Source organism: Ambystoma mexicanum, chromosome 1q, assembly GCF_040938575.1.
Source record: "Ambystoma mexicanum isolate Mex_15411 chromosome 1q, UKY_AmexF1_1, whole genome shotgun sequence".
Classification (NCBI taxonomy): domain Eukaryota; kingdom Metazoa; phylum Chordata; class Amphibia; order Caudata; family Ambystomatidae; genus Ambystoma; species Ambystoma mexicanum.
In genome coordinates, this window is record NC_090922.1 from 29,432,428 (window position 1) to 29,447,657 (window position 15,230).

The 15,230-nt window shown below is 46.0% G+C and overlaps 1 protein-coding gene across 3 annotated transcripts in view; it reads left to right on the plus strand.

Annotated features, from left to right (window-relative positions):
- Window positions 1-15,230, plus strand: part of ANKRD27 (ankyrin repeat domain 27) — a 1,511,294-nt gene that overhangs the window by 960,940 nt on the left and 535,124 nt on the right. For all 3 annotated transcript variants that reach the window (XM_069635449.1, XM_069635447.1, XM_069635448.1), the window contains one exon: window positions 13,801-13,998. In XM_069635449.1, the coding sequence (XP_069491550.1) occupies window positions 13,801-13,998 (198 nt within the window). The remainder of the gene's footprint in view (window positions 1-13,800; window positions 13,999-15,230) is intronic.

Consider the following 15,230-nt stretch of genomic DNA (forward strand, 5'->3'; position numbering starts at 1 on the left):
GCCTCCAGCATACATTGGGCACTGAGTGGTAGAATTTATGTATCTTGTCCGGAGTTAAGTGCCATTGTAGCATGAATGTAATCCATATTTCTTGGATTTGCAAGGATCTCGTTAGCTTGGGTATATTGGCCCACAATTGCTTCAATTCTGATTCTTCTATCGCCTGGCCTGTTACCCCCTCCCAAGAGGCCATTTATTTCCTTCCCCCCGGTTCCTCTCCCTGTTTTATATGTGAGTATATCGCCCCACTAGATGTTTGTCCCTGCGGTCTGTCGTTAGAAATTTCTCGAAGGGAGTTAAATTCTGTGTCGCTGCCTCCCTCAAGGAAGGCTGCATTAACCAGTGCTTTATCTGAAAGTATTGATACCTCTCACCTTCATCCAGCACAAAGTCTGTCTTACATTAGGAGAAAGGTTTTATGTCTGACCCCTCAAACATGTCTCTAATCATTTGGCAGCAACCCTCCCGCCACGCCTCAGTCCTTTTCCCCCTTCCCTGGAGTGAACTATGGATTACCAAAAAGTGGCATCAACGAAGATGGGAATGTGGTGATTTGGGCCAGCCTTATGAGCTCATCCCAGGAATCCCCTACCACCACCAGTATCTTACTGTGGTACATATTGTTTGGTCTATCCCCCTTTGGCTTCCATAGTATTTCCTCAAGGTTTCTCCCTACCAATGCCTTATCTATTGTCCTCCATATTTTTTTCTCGGTCATCCTTGCACCATTCCCTCATTACCTTAATTTGTGACGCCATAAAATATACTTAAAAGTCCAGTTCCCCCATTCCACCTCTGCTTCTGAGCGTCCTCATTACCCTTCTAGATATCCTTGGTCTTTTATTGTTCCAAACACATTTCCCTGTGTATTTTTGAATAACTCTGAAGAAGGGGGCAGGGACTTGTATTGGGAGAGTCATAAAGTAGTACAGCAGCTGGGGAAGGATGACCATCTTTGAAATGTTAATTCTACCCATCCATGTTATCATCAAGGGTCCCCAGTTGATTCGCATATTTTTGATAATTTCTATCATGGGCAAGTAATTGGCCACATAAAGCTCGTCCACTGTTTTAGTTAGTTTGATCCCTAAGTAGGTTATGGCGTTCTCTACCCATCTGTATGGAAGTGTGGTCTTGAGCCCGTTCTATCTCTCTCAGTATCGTCAAGTTCAGAATTTCTGTTTTGTGGGTATTTGTGGGTATTTATTTTGGCATCATCTCTCTCATTGCCTTAAGGAAGCCTTCCAGTTCTGTCAAGGTCAACCATATGTCATCTGCGAATGCGGCAATCATGTGGGCTTTGCCCCTGAATATTATCCCCTCGACCTCCCCAATATTTCTTTTTGCATTGCCAACGAAAGTGGCTCCATGTAGATGGCATAAAGCAAGGGGGACAGGGGCATCCCTGCTTGGTGCCCCTTTGGACCTTTATGGAGTTGGACAGTTGGCCATTAATAGCTAGCCTTAGGGCGGGGTTCTGATAGTTGGTTTTGATCCTGGTATAAACATATCGCCAAAGCCCATTCGCTTCATTGCAAGGAACAGAAACCTCCACTCTACCCTATCGAAAGCCTTTTTGGCTTCTTGGGCTACTACAACGGCTGGAATTTTCTTTTCATTAACCTTTTCTATTAGGTGGGCTATCCTCCTTGTGTTGTCAATTGTCTTTCTACCTCTAATGAAACCAGACTGATCTGGGGCCAATTATATCTGGAAGAGTTTGGTCTAGGCGATTTGCCAGGTCCTTCGTATAGATTTTAGCATCCACATTGATTAGGGCTATCGGCCTATAAGACCCGCATGCAGTTGGGTCTTTGCCTTCTTTTGGAATGAGGACAACTTTCGCCTCTTCCATAGTAGCTAAGTTGTCCCCTAGCCCCAATTTCGTTAAAGAGGGGGACCAGATGTGGCAACAGTATTTCCCTGAAAGATCTATAGAATTCTGGAGTAAAGCCATCCGGGCCCAGAGACATTTCACTGGGTAATGAGATAATAACCCTCTGCACCTCACCTGGTGTAATGTCTAGCTCAAGTGCTTCCTTTTCCTGTTCTGTTATTTGTGCCAATCCCCTTTTATCTAAATATTCTGCTTAACTCCATTCGGATGGATTCGCCGAGCTATATAGGTCCATATAGAACCTTGAGAATGCATGGGCAATGTAATTGGTATCCGTTCTGGTGCTCCCCCCGACCCCCTCCGTCTTTATTTTCAAAATTGTTTTGGCCTTCTCTTCCTTAGCATCCTAGCCAGTCATCTGTCAGATTTCTTTGCCTTAATGTCATATTTTTTGTTTTAAGAACTGCAGCGATCTCTCTGCCGTTTTGGCCTGCAAAATTTCCAGTTGCCCTTTTTATGGCCCTATACTCTTTTCTTGTTTTCCCACTCGCTCCCACTCCCAACCTGGCCATTACCCTCTTTAGTTTTTCTTCTAGGTCTTTTTCTACAAGCCTTATTTCCATGTCCCTGCAGGCCTTGATCGCAATAATTTTTCCCCTAATTGTATCCTTAAAGGCATCCGACCTCATCTGCATGGAGGTATCCTCTGAGTTATTTTCATCGAAGGAGCACTGTATCGCTTCCTTCAGCTCTTTCCTCAGGGCTTCATCTCTAAACAGAAAGGCAGGGTACCTCCATTTCCAGTGTCCTAAATAGCCTGGCCTTCTAGCTATTTTCAGCATCAGGGGTGCGTGGTCTGATAAAATGATTGCCCCCAGCTCAATAGCCTTTACCCTTCCCAGGACTACCCAGGACGACCAGACAAAGTCTATTCTAGATGATGACCTATGGACGTGCGAATAAAATGTGTACCCGTCCTTTTCTCGCCATAGGTTCAATAATGCTAGCCTCTCCACTTTGTCTACCATTTCTTTCAGGGGTTTCCCCTGTGCGCCCTTGTGTTCCGTGGATCTATCTTTTTCTGGGTCCCAAGCCATCCCTATCCATATCGATGACTGTAAGTTTCAGGTTATTTCGTAGGGATATCAACACTCCCCCTTTCTTGGTCTTGTCTGTGGACTGATAAATTTGACAAAAACCTTGCAATCTCAATTGTTAACTATCTGCACATGGGTCTCTTGTAGCATTATGATGTCCGGTCTCTCCCTCCGTACATATCCCTTCAATTTATTCCTCTTTAGGGGGGAGTTTAATCCCTTAATATTCAAGGATATAATGCCTAGGATTTCCTGACTATCCATTATCATAGGAATGGCAACCAAATTTGTTTCTCCTCACCGTATCCTGATCGGACTCCCCTCCCCCCCGTCCTCTCATTTATCCCCCCACCCCACCGCCTCTTCTTCACTGAAAGGGCTCCACTGGCCTCTAGCTCCCCCCTCCCCCCTGAATCTCCCTCTCAGGAATTGAGCCCCTTACCCAACCCAGCTTGAGCATCAGTGGGTTCTCCTCAACCCATTCCGGATTCCACCTCCACCCCACCCCCCTGGGACCTCCTGAATCCTCCTCTTTGATCGCCCTCCCAGGCTTGCTAAACTGTCAGCCCTTTTACCTCTTCAATAGTCTCCACATATTCTGTGGTGCGCAGGAAGGAGCCTCTTCTCATGGTACCCCCCCTTCTTGTTTCTCTTTGGTTCACCACCATTGACCATTCCCAGCTTTTGTACGAACTTTATGCTTTTGGCTAAGAGACCCTTGACTCCAGATTTCCTCCTCAATTCCCAAGATTCTTGCTCCCTCTTCGGAGGATGCGATCTGATATTGCTTCCCCTGCCACTCAAATACTAAACCAAATGGCAACGTCCAGTGGTACCGGATATCCTTGCCTCTATGTCCTCCCTAGACCGGAGCCATTTTCCTCCTCTTGGCCAAAGTTATCTGGGACAGGTCTTGAAACAGCAACAGTTCCGATCTGTTGTAGGTAATTGTTTTTGCCTTCCTTGATGTTTGGAGAATCTCTTCCTTTATTTTATAGTCCTGGAGGGCTGCCAGCACATCTCTAGGCCATGCCCCTGGTTCCGTTCTTCGGGGCCCACTCTATGGATCCTGTCAATCCTCACTTCCTACTTTTCCTCTGCATCTTGTAGGTCCCCAAAGATGCCTTTTACAACAGTTTCAAGGTCTTTTTCCTGGAAATCCTCAGGCAGATTTTTAACTCCTATGTTTGATCTTCTTTACCTATTTTCCAGGTCTTCAGTCTGGAGCTCAAGATTGTGGGTCACCATTGCCAATTGCTCAACCCAGGTATCTCTCTTCCTTGAGTCCTATGTCAACTCTTGTATTGCTTTTTCGTTAATGTCCACTCGTTCCTCCATTTTATTCACATCTAGTTTTATCTCTTGGAGCGCCGACGCCATGTCCTCTTATTATGGTAATTTGCTTCTGAACTCTGCCTGCGATTCTGTCCTCGAAAGTCGCTCAAGTGTTGCTGGAGTAGTGACTGCATCACATTTTGATCTTGGCTTTCTCCCATTTTGGGATCTCCCCGGTCTGTCTGTTCCTGACCCATTTGGGTTCCCTGTGGTGAGCTAATGTCTTTGTGCCACATCCTCTGGAGATTGCTCTCTGTGTGTTGCCAGAGACCCTTTGAGGGCAGTAGCGGATCCGTTCCCCTGGTCTTGCACATTTTCGTTTGCCCCTTGTCTTCGTGTACCCTCTCTGGTGTAGAGAGTCCTTCCAACTGGGGGCAAGCCCCTGGTTGCTTTTTCCAATATAAGTAGGATGGTTCCCCCTGTGTATCTTCTGGATTTCTTTGCTCTAGAGGAGGGCATGTTCCAAATTGAGATTCTAAGGGTGGCTATGTTCGGAGCTAATATGGCAGGCATTTTTGAAGATGTCTATGTGGCTTTTTTGTATCCCCCCCCTTAAGCCTCTTCTGCTTCACGGGTTGGGGGCCTTTGCTCTTTTCTCTCCTCATGCGGAGGGTTCCCTCTGCACTCCGTAATCCACTGTTCTTTGACCTCTTCCGGGCTTCAGCCTGGCTTCTCTCCACAGGGGCCTCTGGTGGCTCTGCACTCACCTGAACAAGCCCCCAAGCTCTCCTCTCCCACCTCCCTTTACGGTCTCTGCAGGTCGCTCCACTGCACAGGGTCGCCATCCTCAGTTTATATCCTCAGCTGAGTTCACGCAGCTTTCCGCCACTCGACTACACTGTCAGCATCCCTCAATGGTGGAAAGGTTGATTTTCTTCTGATCGGAGGGACAGCGTGTGGACCCCCACCTTCACGGGTTCTTCTTGTGCCGCTTGCGATGCCTGGGGAGGGCGAAGGTGCTCAATGAAACGCAATAGGTGTCCCAGGGTTCAGGAGAGCATAGATTATGGTGCTCTCCTAGTGGTACAGGAAAATGATTAGTCTTTTATCATTAAACTATTTAATAGATCTCTTTGAGAGAATGATATTGGGGACACTACCTCTTACATCGTTCAAATCCTGTTGGGTGACGCCAGCTTCATGTTTCTGCCCCTTTTGCTCGGAGTTCATTGAATCCTTACAGCATTTTCTTTTTACCTGCCCTACAAATAACTTAATCAGATGCAAAAATCTTAAACGATGCCTGATTAATTACGGGGTGCGTACCTTGATAGTAGCTGACGTTATGTAAAAATTCAAATAATTTGGCTGTCTTCACTGTATCAAGTTATATGGGGAAAGCTTGGTTGTTGAGAAACAGGCTGCTAAAATCTTAGTAACATCTGCACTGTACTGTTTTTTGGAGGCTTTTAAACTGTACCTTTTAAGTGCTATTTTGTCTGTACATGGGTGTTATCTCCTGTTTCAAGTGTATGCCTTTTAGTGAAATACATTTGCAGATTTTAACCATTTAGGCTGTATCTATGGCCAAGTATGGCTCATTGATCCCGAAATAAAGTTTTTGATTGATTGGTGTTGCTTCCACTTTTATCTGCTACTACTTTTCATCTGCATGATAACCTTAATGGAGTACTTTGTGAGAGCACCTTATCATTTTAGTCAGTAGCACAATGGTTGACTCTAAAGTAGCATGTTTCCTTTTGAACTTCTGCTTACCAATAAATGCAGAACCTAAAGCAAAAGTGATGAGAAACAATTTGTCGGTTGCTGTCTAATTGGGTATCTTACTTGATCATTCATTGTTGCACAACATTGGTATTCACAGCATTTTGCTGTGCAATTATTTAGGTTTGCTAATCAAATTGAAACTTGTGTAGCAAAGTCCCTGTCCCTCGCAAGCCCCTCCACAACGCCTACGCAGCCACTACAGACCAGCGCAGCCTAAGGAACACGCTATCAACCACGGCTAAGATTTCACCAGAGCCTCCTGGGGGGACTGCGCTTGCCACTTTGTCGCTCATAGCTCAAATCGACATTGTCTTAACACTCAAGTGTCAGCCTTTTAGCTGCCTGCCTCCACTGTTATACCGGCACCTCCACCGGCCGCAAATGATGCCTTACTACCTATGGACTGTGATGAGCCCAGTACTGCCCATGATCATGTTGCTAAGCACAGTATCCGGTTAATTATTCTAAAACATATTTTCTAAATGCTATTTTGTCAAAAACAAAATGGCGAAAAAAAAATGTGAATGTTTTTTTTGTTTCGTTAGTAAAAAAAGTGTAAATTAAAAAAAACAGGTGTTGGGGGGAACCCCCCCATTAAATATTTTTTTTAAAAAAATTCAAAAAAAAAAATTTAAAAAAATTCAAAAAAACACAAAAAATTCGCCTATTTTGTCTAAAAAAAATGGCATTTCGAACATATGGCGTTCGAAAATGTCACTATGAACCTGCTAGCACATTGCCTGTGCCCAATGTCATACATAGATTGCCACAGGCTGTTGATGCTGCCTTACTGTCTGTTGACCCTGCTGAGCCCAGTACTCCCCATGATCATGTTGATAGCACACTGCCTGTACCCACTGTCAAACAGCTGCCGTCTAATGTTGCTGCCTATGCTACTCTCTTTGCTCCCTATAATGATTGCATGATTTGTACTAAGGTGCTTTCTCCCCTCCTCCCTGCTACCCCACTGCTCCCTGCCAAGCCCAGGTACACTCAGCCGCCCACCCCCATGCCATTGCCATCCTCCATCAGTGTTTCACAGGCACCAGGACTGGCTAAGCATGCATCACTGGGCCCGCTTAAATGTGCTATGGTCAATGCCCGTTCCCTACCCGTACATGCCCTAGACGTCTACGACACCATTGTCAATGACAACATCGACCTTCTCTTTTTTAGTGAAACCTGGCTGAATGACACATCTGGCCCCTCCCTTTTCCTAGTTATTCCAGATGGCTATACCATCTTTAGACAAGATCGCCCGTCCAAAGAGGGGGAGGGGTTGCCTTGATTGCAAAAGAGTCTCTAGCAATCAGGAAAATTGACAAGGAACTTGACCACAACTCGGACCACCTCTTACTCAAACTTAGTCCCACACCTAACTGTACCATATCTCTTCAAGTGGTCTATCGGCCTCCACGTCCAGTTTCTGACTTCCATGAATCCTTGATCCTCTCTCTATCAGATAATTTAAAAAACACCTCTAAAGCCATGCTCCTGGGTGATCTTAATCTTGGTCTCAATGACCCGAAAAATGCCCACGCGGCCGCTCTGAACAAAGCCCTATCTACTTTAGGGTTCTCTCAAGCTGTCTCTTCACCTACCCACAACAAAGGTTGCATGTTGGACTGGGTCTGCCAGCACAACTGCCATATGCGGGTCACTGGCATCACACCCATACCCTGGTCTGACCACCATTATATTCAATTTGACCTTGTCATCTCCAAAGGGCCACCCATGCCGGCAGCCTTATCAAGGAGTGCCCGTCAGCTGACTAAGGAAAGGATCACTCCGATCTCAGCATGCCTGCATTCCTTCCTCCGTTTTCCAATGACCCTGAAACACTCAAAATTGCATTAAAAAATGGTATCTCCCAAGCTGTCGAGGCCATCGCCCCGCTGTCTATGAGGAAAGCCAAAAAAGTCAAGCACTCAAACACTTTGTTCTCCCAGGAACTTCTTGGCCTGTGCTCCAAAAAAAGATGAACTCTCTCCCTATGGAAAGCTAAACCCAATTGCACCTTCAAGGCAGACTTCAAGGCTATCTCCAAGGAGTACAAATCTGCTATGATTAAGGCTAAAGCGGCCTCTTTTGACGTTAGGATAGCAAATGCAAAATCAAGGACTAAAGACATTTTTGCCATCTTTAGAGAACTGAAAAACCCTGCCCCGTTGCCACCCATTCACTCTAAAGATACAAGCTGGTGTAACAACATCCAAACGGCCATGTTGGATAAACTTAACACCTTGTAAGCTAAAAATATGACCCATCATAAGGCTCTCACCCACCTGTTAACTAACCTTCACTGAAATCCGTCCACTGTTAGTTACCGCTGAGACTAAATACCCACCCTTTGAATTCAAGGACATGAGCGAACTTGAAGTCACCTCCCTTCTCAATGCAATTAAACCATCTAACTGCAAGGGGGACGCCTGCCCAGCTCATCAAGGACTGCGCCCCTACCCTTGCCCCCTTCCTCTCTGCCTTTATCAATGCCTCCTTCCAGTCTGGCCAAGTCCCAACTAGCCTTAACAAAGCCTGGGTACGCCCTCTCCTAAAGAAACCCTCACTTTACCCCTCTGTCCCCTGCAAGTCCGAAAATTCCTCGAAGACAACCGTCTCCTTGGCCTGCGGCAGTCTGGCTTCCGCCCACGCCATGGTACTGAAACTGATGACCTCCGTGACGCAGGCAAACCTGCGCTCCTACTGCTCCTTGATCTATCCGTTGCCTTTGACTTGGTGGATCACAAGACACTTGGCCACCATCTCACCACCGCGGCTAACTTCTCCCCCAAGGCTTTTGCTTGGATTGCCTCATTTCTACATGACAGGGCTATGAAAGTCTTTTCTGACTCTGCCTCTGCCACCCCCAGTCTCTTCAAGTGCGGAGTCCCACAGGGCTCCTGCATTGCTTCCACCTTATACAACCTAATCACGAGGCCGCTGTTCTCCCTGCTGGCCGCCCTGGGCATCTCGTACACCAATTACGCAGATGACATTCAGGTGCTTATCCCCCTCTCTGGAGATTACCAGACCGACATGAACACCCTCAACTCCATCTACTCTACTATCCAATCCTGGATGGCAGAGAATTGGCTCTGCCTATACACAGAGAAAACTGAACTACTCCTAATAAGATCCTCTGCCACCCTCTGAAAACTGGGCAAACAGTACAGCTCCTTTACTATTGATAACACCCACATCATGGTGTCTCAAACCATCAAGACCGTGGGCATATGTCTTGACTCTAATATTAAAATGGATAGACAGGTTAATGCTGTTGCATCGTCTTCAGCGTACTACTCTAAACTGCTCAATGGAGCCAGGCCATTCCTCTCCTAGGGTCACGCTTGAATTATTGCAACGCCCTCTTTGTAGGGACCTCTAGAAAGAATATTGCCAAATTGCAACTGGTACAAAATAATGCCCTCAGGACAGCCACTGGGATCTTCAAGAGGGACCACATCGCCCAGGTGCGTAAGCAAGTTCATTGGCTCCCAGTTAAAGAGAGAATTGTTTTCAAAACGCTTGCCCTCACACATAAATGCCTTCATGCCCTGCCCCCCTTACCTGGTCCAAAGAATATCTAAGTGCACCTCAACCAGGCCCACCAGGACCGCCTACGCCAATAGGATCCCCTGCCTAAAACCCAGAGAGTGTGTGCAGGCAGGATGTGCTTCCCCTGCTTGGCTGCTTCACATTGGAATGCCTTACCACCCCACATCAGGCTCATTGACTCGCACTTTGCCTTCCGAAAATCAATTAAAAGCCAGCTATTTGTCTGACTCCTAATGAACCTGTACCGGGTAACCTACTGTTTAGCCAGACCCCCAAGCTGCTGTAACACCTGGACCGCTGCCTCCTTCTCTGTGCCATGCGATAACTGTTTGTAATACCTGTAAAATCTGTTTTATCCTGTAACTAAGAACATTTTTGGGCGGCTCTTTTGTAACCCTTAATCAAGTCCTCGTGTACTTGCCTGTGACAGCGCCCCGATTCCCCCGGGCTGTAGTGCACTATACAAATCCAAATTAAATAAATAAATAAAAGCTGGCTATTTAAGTTACCCTGTTCAATGAAAGCACAGCAGACACTGCAATCCTCTCTTCACCAGCTTTTCTATGTTCACTGCAAGTTCAGAGAGAGAGGGGGGGAGGGGAAAGAGAGAGGGGGAGGGGAGAGAGAGAGGGAGAGAGAGAGAGAGAGAGAGAGAGAGAGAGAAAGAAAGAGGGAGAGAGAGAGAGAGAGAGAGAGAGAGAGAGAGAGAGAGAGAGAGAGAGGGGGAGGGAGGGAGAGAGGGAGGGAGGGAGAGAGGGAGAGAGCGATCTTAAGTACCAAAGGCCTGTGTGTGAGAGTGCTAGGCAAGAATTCCTTTTTCAAATAATTGCAAACCAAAAGTAATAGGAATGATACTTTTATTCCATTCCTAAAAATGTAAGTTGTTACATAATGCATAATTACAGTATTGATACTGTAGCACACTGCATAATCTCCATGTTTTGCAGTCAAGTTTAGGTTAGTGTATCTAAATCTTTGTCAACTATATTTCATTTTGTTGCGGAACATGCATGAAATTGACGACTGAACACTTTTAAAAAATGTACATGATCACACATGCTTTTGATGGCAAACCTAGCTCTGTAACTTGCTGGTTGCATACATCTATGCAACTAGTGCTTAACCCATAGCTGATCCTATACTCCTTGAAATTCTTCTATCATATCACATTGTTGCTTTATACCAGCTACTCTGAAAGCGAGATGGCCGAAAACTACAATATTCCCCCTAGTCTGCCTAGATCTCTGCCTCCTATGCCACCCACTCTGCTTAGTGTCTTACTTTCTTTCCTCTTACATAATGAATTCACAAAGCGAACTGTAATTAGCCTCTCAGGCTTATTTTGCTTTATGATTACAATATATATTAGCACCTGCAGGAGAGAGTTGGCCAAACTGTTTTCAGAGCCTTTTTTAATCATATCTATTTATTTGTGTCCATTCATACAGCAAACCTTTTACATTGTACAGCGTTTGCAAAGTCTTTTTACCCACTCGCATAATCAAGTCGATTTTATGATGTGTGAGTAGCATTTGCAGGAGCTGTTTGAAACCAAAATTTAATTTGTTTGCAGTAAATGTCAAATAAATGTTTCACTGCGCATGGCTAGCCTCTGGGTGGCAGCAGTGTGCAATCCTGCTGAAGTCTCTACCTCTACTGTTCCCTCCCAGGCCCTCTGCACAACTCTGGCATCTCAGTTCACCACTAAAACTCAGGACATCCTGTACACACTCTCTTCCTCTACCACCCCATGCCCCTCTTCAGCCGTTTCTCCTACACCTTTCTCCTCCTTTCCCCTGTTCACCCCTGGCAATGTTTCTAGACAAGTCCAATCTATGAAAGTCTTGTCAAAGCAGGTGCTCCCCTGCTCTTCCAGAACCATCAAGGACCACATCGACACCCTTGCTCCAGCCTTGGCCGATTCCTGCAATAACTCTTTTGCCACTGAAACCTTCCCATCCCTCCTTAAGCACTCCCTCCTGCACCCCCTTCTTAAGAAGCCCTCTGCCGATCCTTCCTCTCTGGCAAACTATCGCCCGATCTCTGTCACTCCTTTCCTGGGCAAACTCCTGGAAAAGCTGGCCCTCTCCCAGCTTAATCTACATACAGAATCTGTTGGCTGTCTCCACGACCACCAGTCTGGCTTCAGGGCAGCCAGAAGCACGGAAACTGTTCTCCTGAACACCTGTGAAGACTTTCTCTCTAATCTTGACTCTACCTTTGCTTCTGTCCTCATGCTCCTTAATCTATCCTCTGCTTTCGACACAGTCAACTAAGCCATCCTGCTCAATCGCCTCCGCGTCAACCTTGTTATCTCTGGTCAGGCCCTGGCCTGGATGACCTCCTTTCTCACTGATCGACCCACCCAGGTCCAACTTCGTTCGTTCCTCTCTTCTATCTCTCTTTCTACTTGTGGTGTTCCCCAGGAGTCTAACCTCTTTCCTTGGCTCTTCAACACTACCTGGCACCTCTCACCCACTGCATCTCTACATTCGGCTGTAACTTTGTCATGGGGATGACACCCAGCTCTCCTTCAGCCTCCCCTCAGCCACTTCTGCACCTTCTCTGATACTAGACTGCCTGTCCGCAATTCAGGAATGGTTTGCCTCCAATAATCTCTGCCTTAATGGTAGTAAGGCCGAGATCCTCCTCATTGGGACACCTGCTCCCTCCTTTCCTCTCTCACTCTGGGCGCCCACCGTGGGCCCTCCACCTGTTCCTTCCGGTGAGGCTACAAACCTTAGTGTCATATTTTACTCCACCCTCTCCTTCTCTCCTCACATTTCTGATGTCGCTAAGAAGTCACACTATCAGCTGCACCTCCTCAAATGTATTCTTCCTTTTCTCACTTTCCCCAGAAGCTCACTGTCTCCAGAGCCCTGGTCCTCTCTAGGCTTGACTACTGCAACAGCCTCTTTCTAAATATGCCTGCCTCTATTCTTCGCCCTTTACAACTTATCCAGAACAGGACTCCAAGACTTGCCCTTGGCCTCAAGCCCAGGGATCGTATCTCTCCAGCTCTGAAATCTCTCCACTGGCTCCATGTGGCTGCAAGGATTGAGTTCAAGACCCTTTCCATCATCCACAAGGCTTTCTGGGGTCGGGGACTGCACTATCTCCAGCTTTCTCTTCCTAAGCATCTTCCTTCTCGAGCCCTCTGCTCATCCTCCTCCAACTGTGAGGGTCAGACGCTTCTCCAGGCAAAGAGTGGGTGGTAGATCTTTCCTCTGCTGGGGCCTCCCTCTCTCAAAATTGAGCAGGACCACCTCCGGTTCCTTAAGCAACTCAAGAACTTCCTTTTCGCTTCTGTTTTCTCTCCCTCTTCCTTGCTGATGTCCCTGACTACTCTGCACACTGGTCACCCCTCCACCCACTGAACTTCAAGTCCAGGCTCCTGCATGTCCAGTTGCCCTTGCACTGCCTCCGGGCCTCCCAAGCACTAAAGGGTCTGTATCTGCAACCCGACAGTCCCCTGACACTCTGCACTTATGAGCCACTTACCGGTAGCACTTTAAGCTACCTGCACTTTCCCTTCCCCCCTCAACCTACCTGGCACTTCTCCCCCTCCGTCCCCCTGTATTTGCATGACCTGAATGACACCAGGCCTAGTAAGTTTGTTGTTTTGTCCTCCCTCTGTCCTCCTTTCCTTGTCTTGTCGTGCCTAGAAACACTTGTGTACAGGCACATTATAAATTACTTATCATGTCAAACATAAAGTGGGCTTGTGGTGACGTGCACCATTTTACAGAAAGTGCATTTAAATTTGTTGTCATCCGTCGAGTGCATGTCTCTTAGGTAGAGTAGGTAAACTAAGTTACTCGACCTACAAGCCTAGCAGAATTTTAACGAATTTGCCAGGCCAGACCCCTTTCACTGTCCTACTTCACCGATACACAGAACTGCTGTATTGTTGCCCATTTTATATGTTGGGTACAAATAACTTCTGGTGACACAAAAAATATGAGTACAGCACTGCTAATCAAATGGGGTTGTTTGCTAACCAAGAAAATGTTAATTAGCAAACGCTGCTAATCAATTTTTGAAAACTATTTTATGCCTTGAAATGGATAAGCAAATATACTTTAAAATGTATTAAACAAATTGATGGCTTACTCTACTTTATTGCCAAATCTGGTACTCCATTTAATTATCGAGGCAAGTCTATTAATGAGAACTCTTGGCAAAGGTAGACTTTTTGCCATCCTTTTCAAGTGGGTGTGGTTTAAATGTCCCTTTCTTTTTTTATAGTGTGTGAAGGCTTTAGTTTATTATGATGTGCAGACATGTAGACTGGATATTGGAAATGAGAAAGGAGACACACCTCTTCACATAGCTGCAAGGTGGGGCTATCAAGGAATTATTGAAGTGCTGCTACAGAACGGAGCCAGTACAGAAATGCTAAACAGAATGAAGGAGACTCCCATGCTGTGTGCCTTAAATCCAAAGGTAATGTTCATTTTGTTTTACAATGATAGCGTCTGTTCAAATTGAGTTCTTCAGGGACTACACTTGCTATTTTATTTCTAAAAACATGTTTGCAAATGTTTTTGTGATTTCATAAGCATGTTAACATAATAGTGACAGTAATGCAGCCTAGGCAAATTTCTTGTAACAATGTAGAGTTAGTTGCAGAATATAGATATTTAAGGATGGAAGATGGAAAGAAATTCTGTAAATTAAAATGCACAAGTTGTCATGACTGATGCTTTTAGTGATGTGCATGATCTTCAATAAGATCTTAAGTACCATCCGTTACCTTAGCTGTGGTATATCTTATAGTATTTAATGATAGTTGTCACACCACTCACCTTTCCACACAGGACAGAGCATGATATTGCACAAGCCCTCATTTCTCCACCTCAAGACAGAACAACAGTTCTAATGGATCGCATCCTCCTACAGATTTCTCTTCTTAAGTGTATTCATTCCCCTGCAGGAGCAGATTTCGGAAGCTTTTTGCCACCAGGGGGCGCTGTGCAGCATTGATGTTGAGGTTCTTCAGCATCCCTCACCATCGGGACATGACGTCACATTGGGGATGGTGCAAATTGCCTGCACTGCACCCCGTGACAGTTGCTCCTTTTTTTCCTCAAGCTTAGAGCACATATGAACTACTGGAAAATGTGATGTTTCTCTTTGAGATGTCGACCCCAAAGCCTTCTGCCTTCAAGTGATGTGAGGATTGCAATGTGAAAATGTCGTCTCTCGGCTCTGTTGACAAGGTAAACAGTTGCGGTTTCGTATGAGTCGATGATGCCGAAAGCTTTGAAGGAGAGGCTATCAAAGCTTGCTCTCAGATGATCTTTTGGGTGCCAAATCTAGTGATTAATCGTCCTTGCCCCCAGAGAGGGAGGATAAAAAGGGAATGCACTATCTAAAAAGATCTTTGCTTCAGGCAGCATGGCCATGAAAGCAATTCATGAATCATTCACTCTGGTAATGTACACCCACGCATTGTGGGCAGTGACAAAATAATCAGCAGAGCACATCCCGGAATGGGAAATGAGCAATGGTTTCTGAAACATTGTTGGAGATGGTGAGCAGGCAATGTGCAAAGCTCCCCAGTCTGGCCTGAATTCTTCTGACTGTGTGGGGAGGGTCGATGGGCACGAGCTCGGCGATGAGGAGCATCTCCTGGCTCAGAAAATCTGGGTTTGTACGAGATGTCCAGGGAAGAT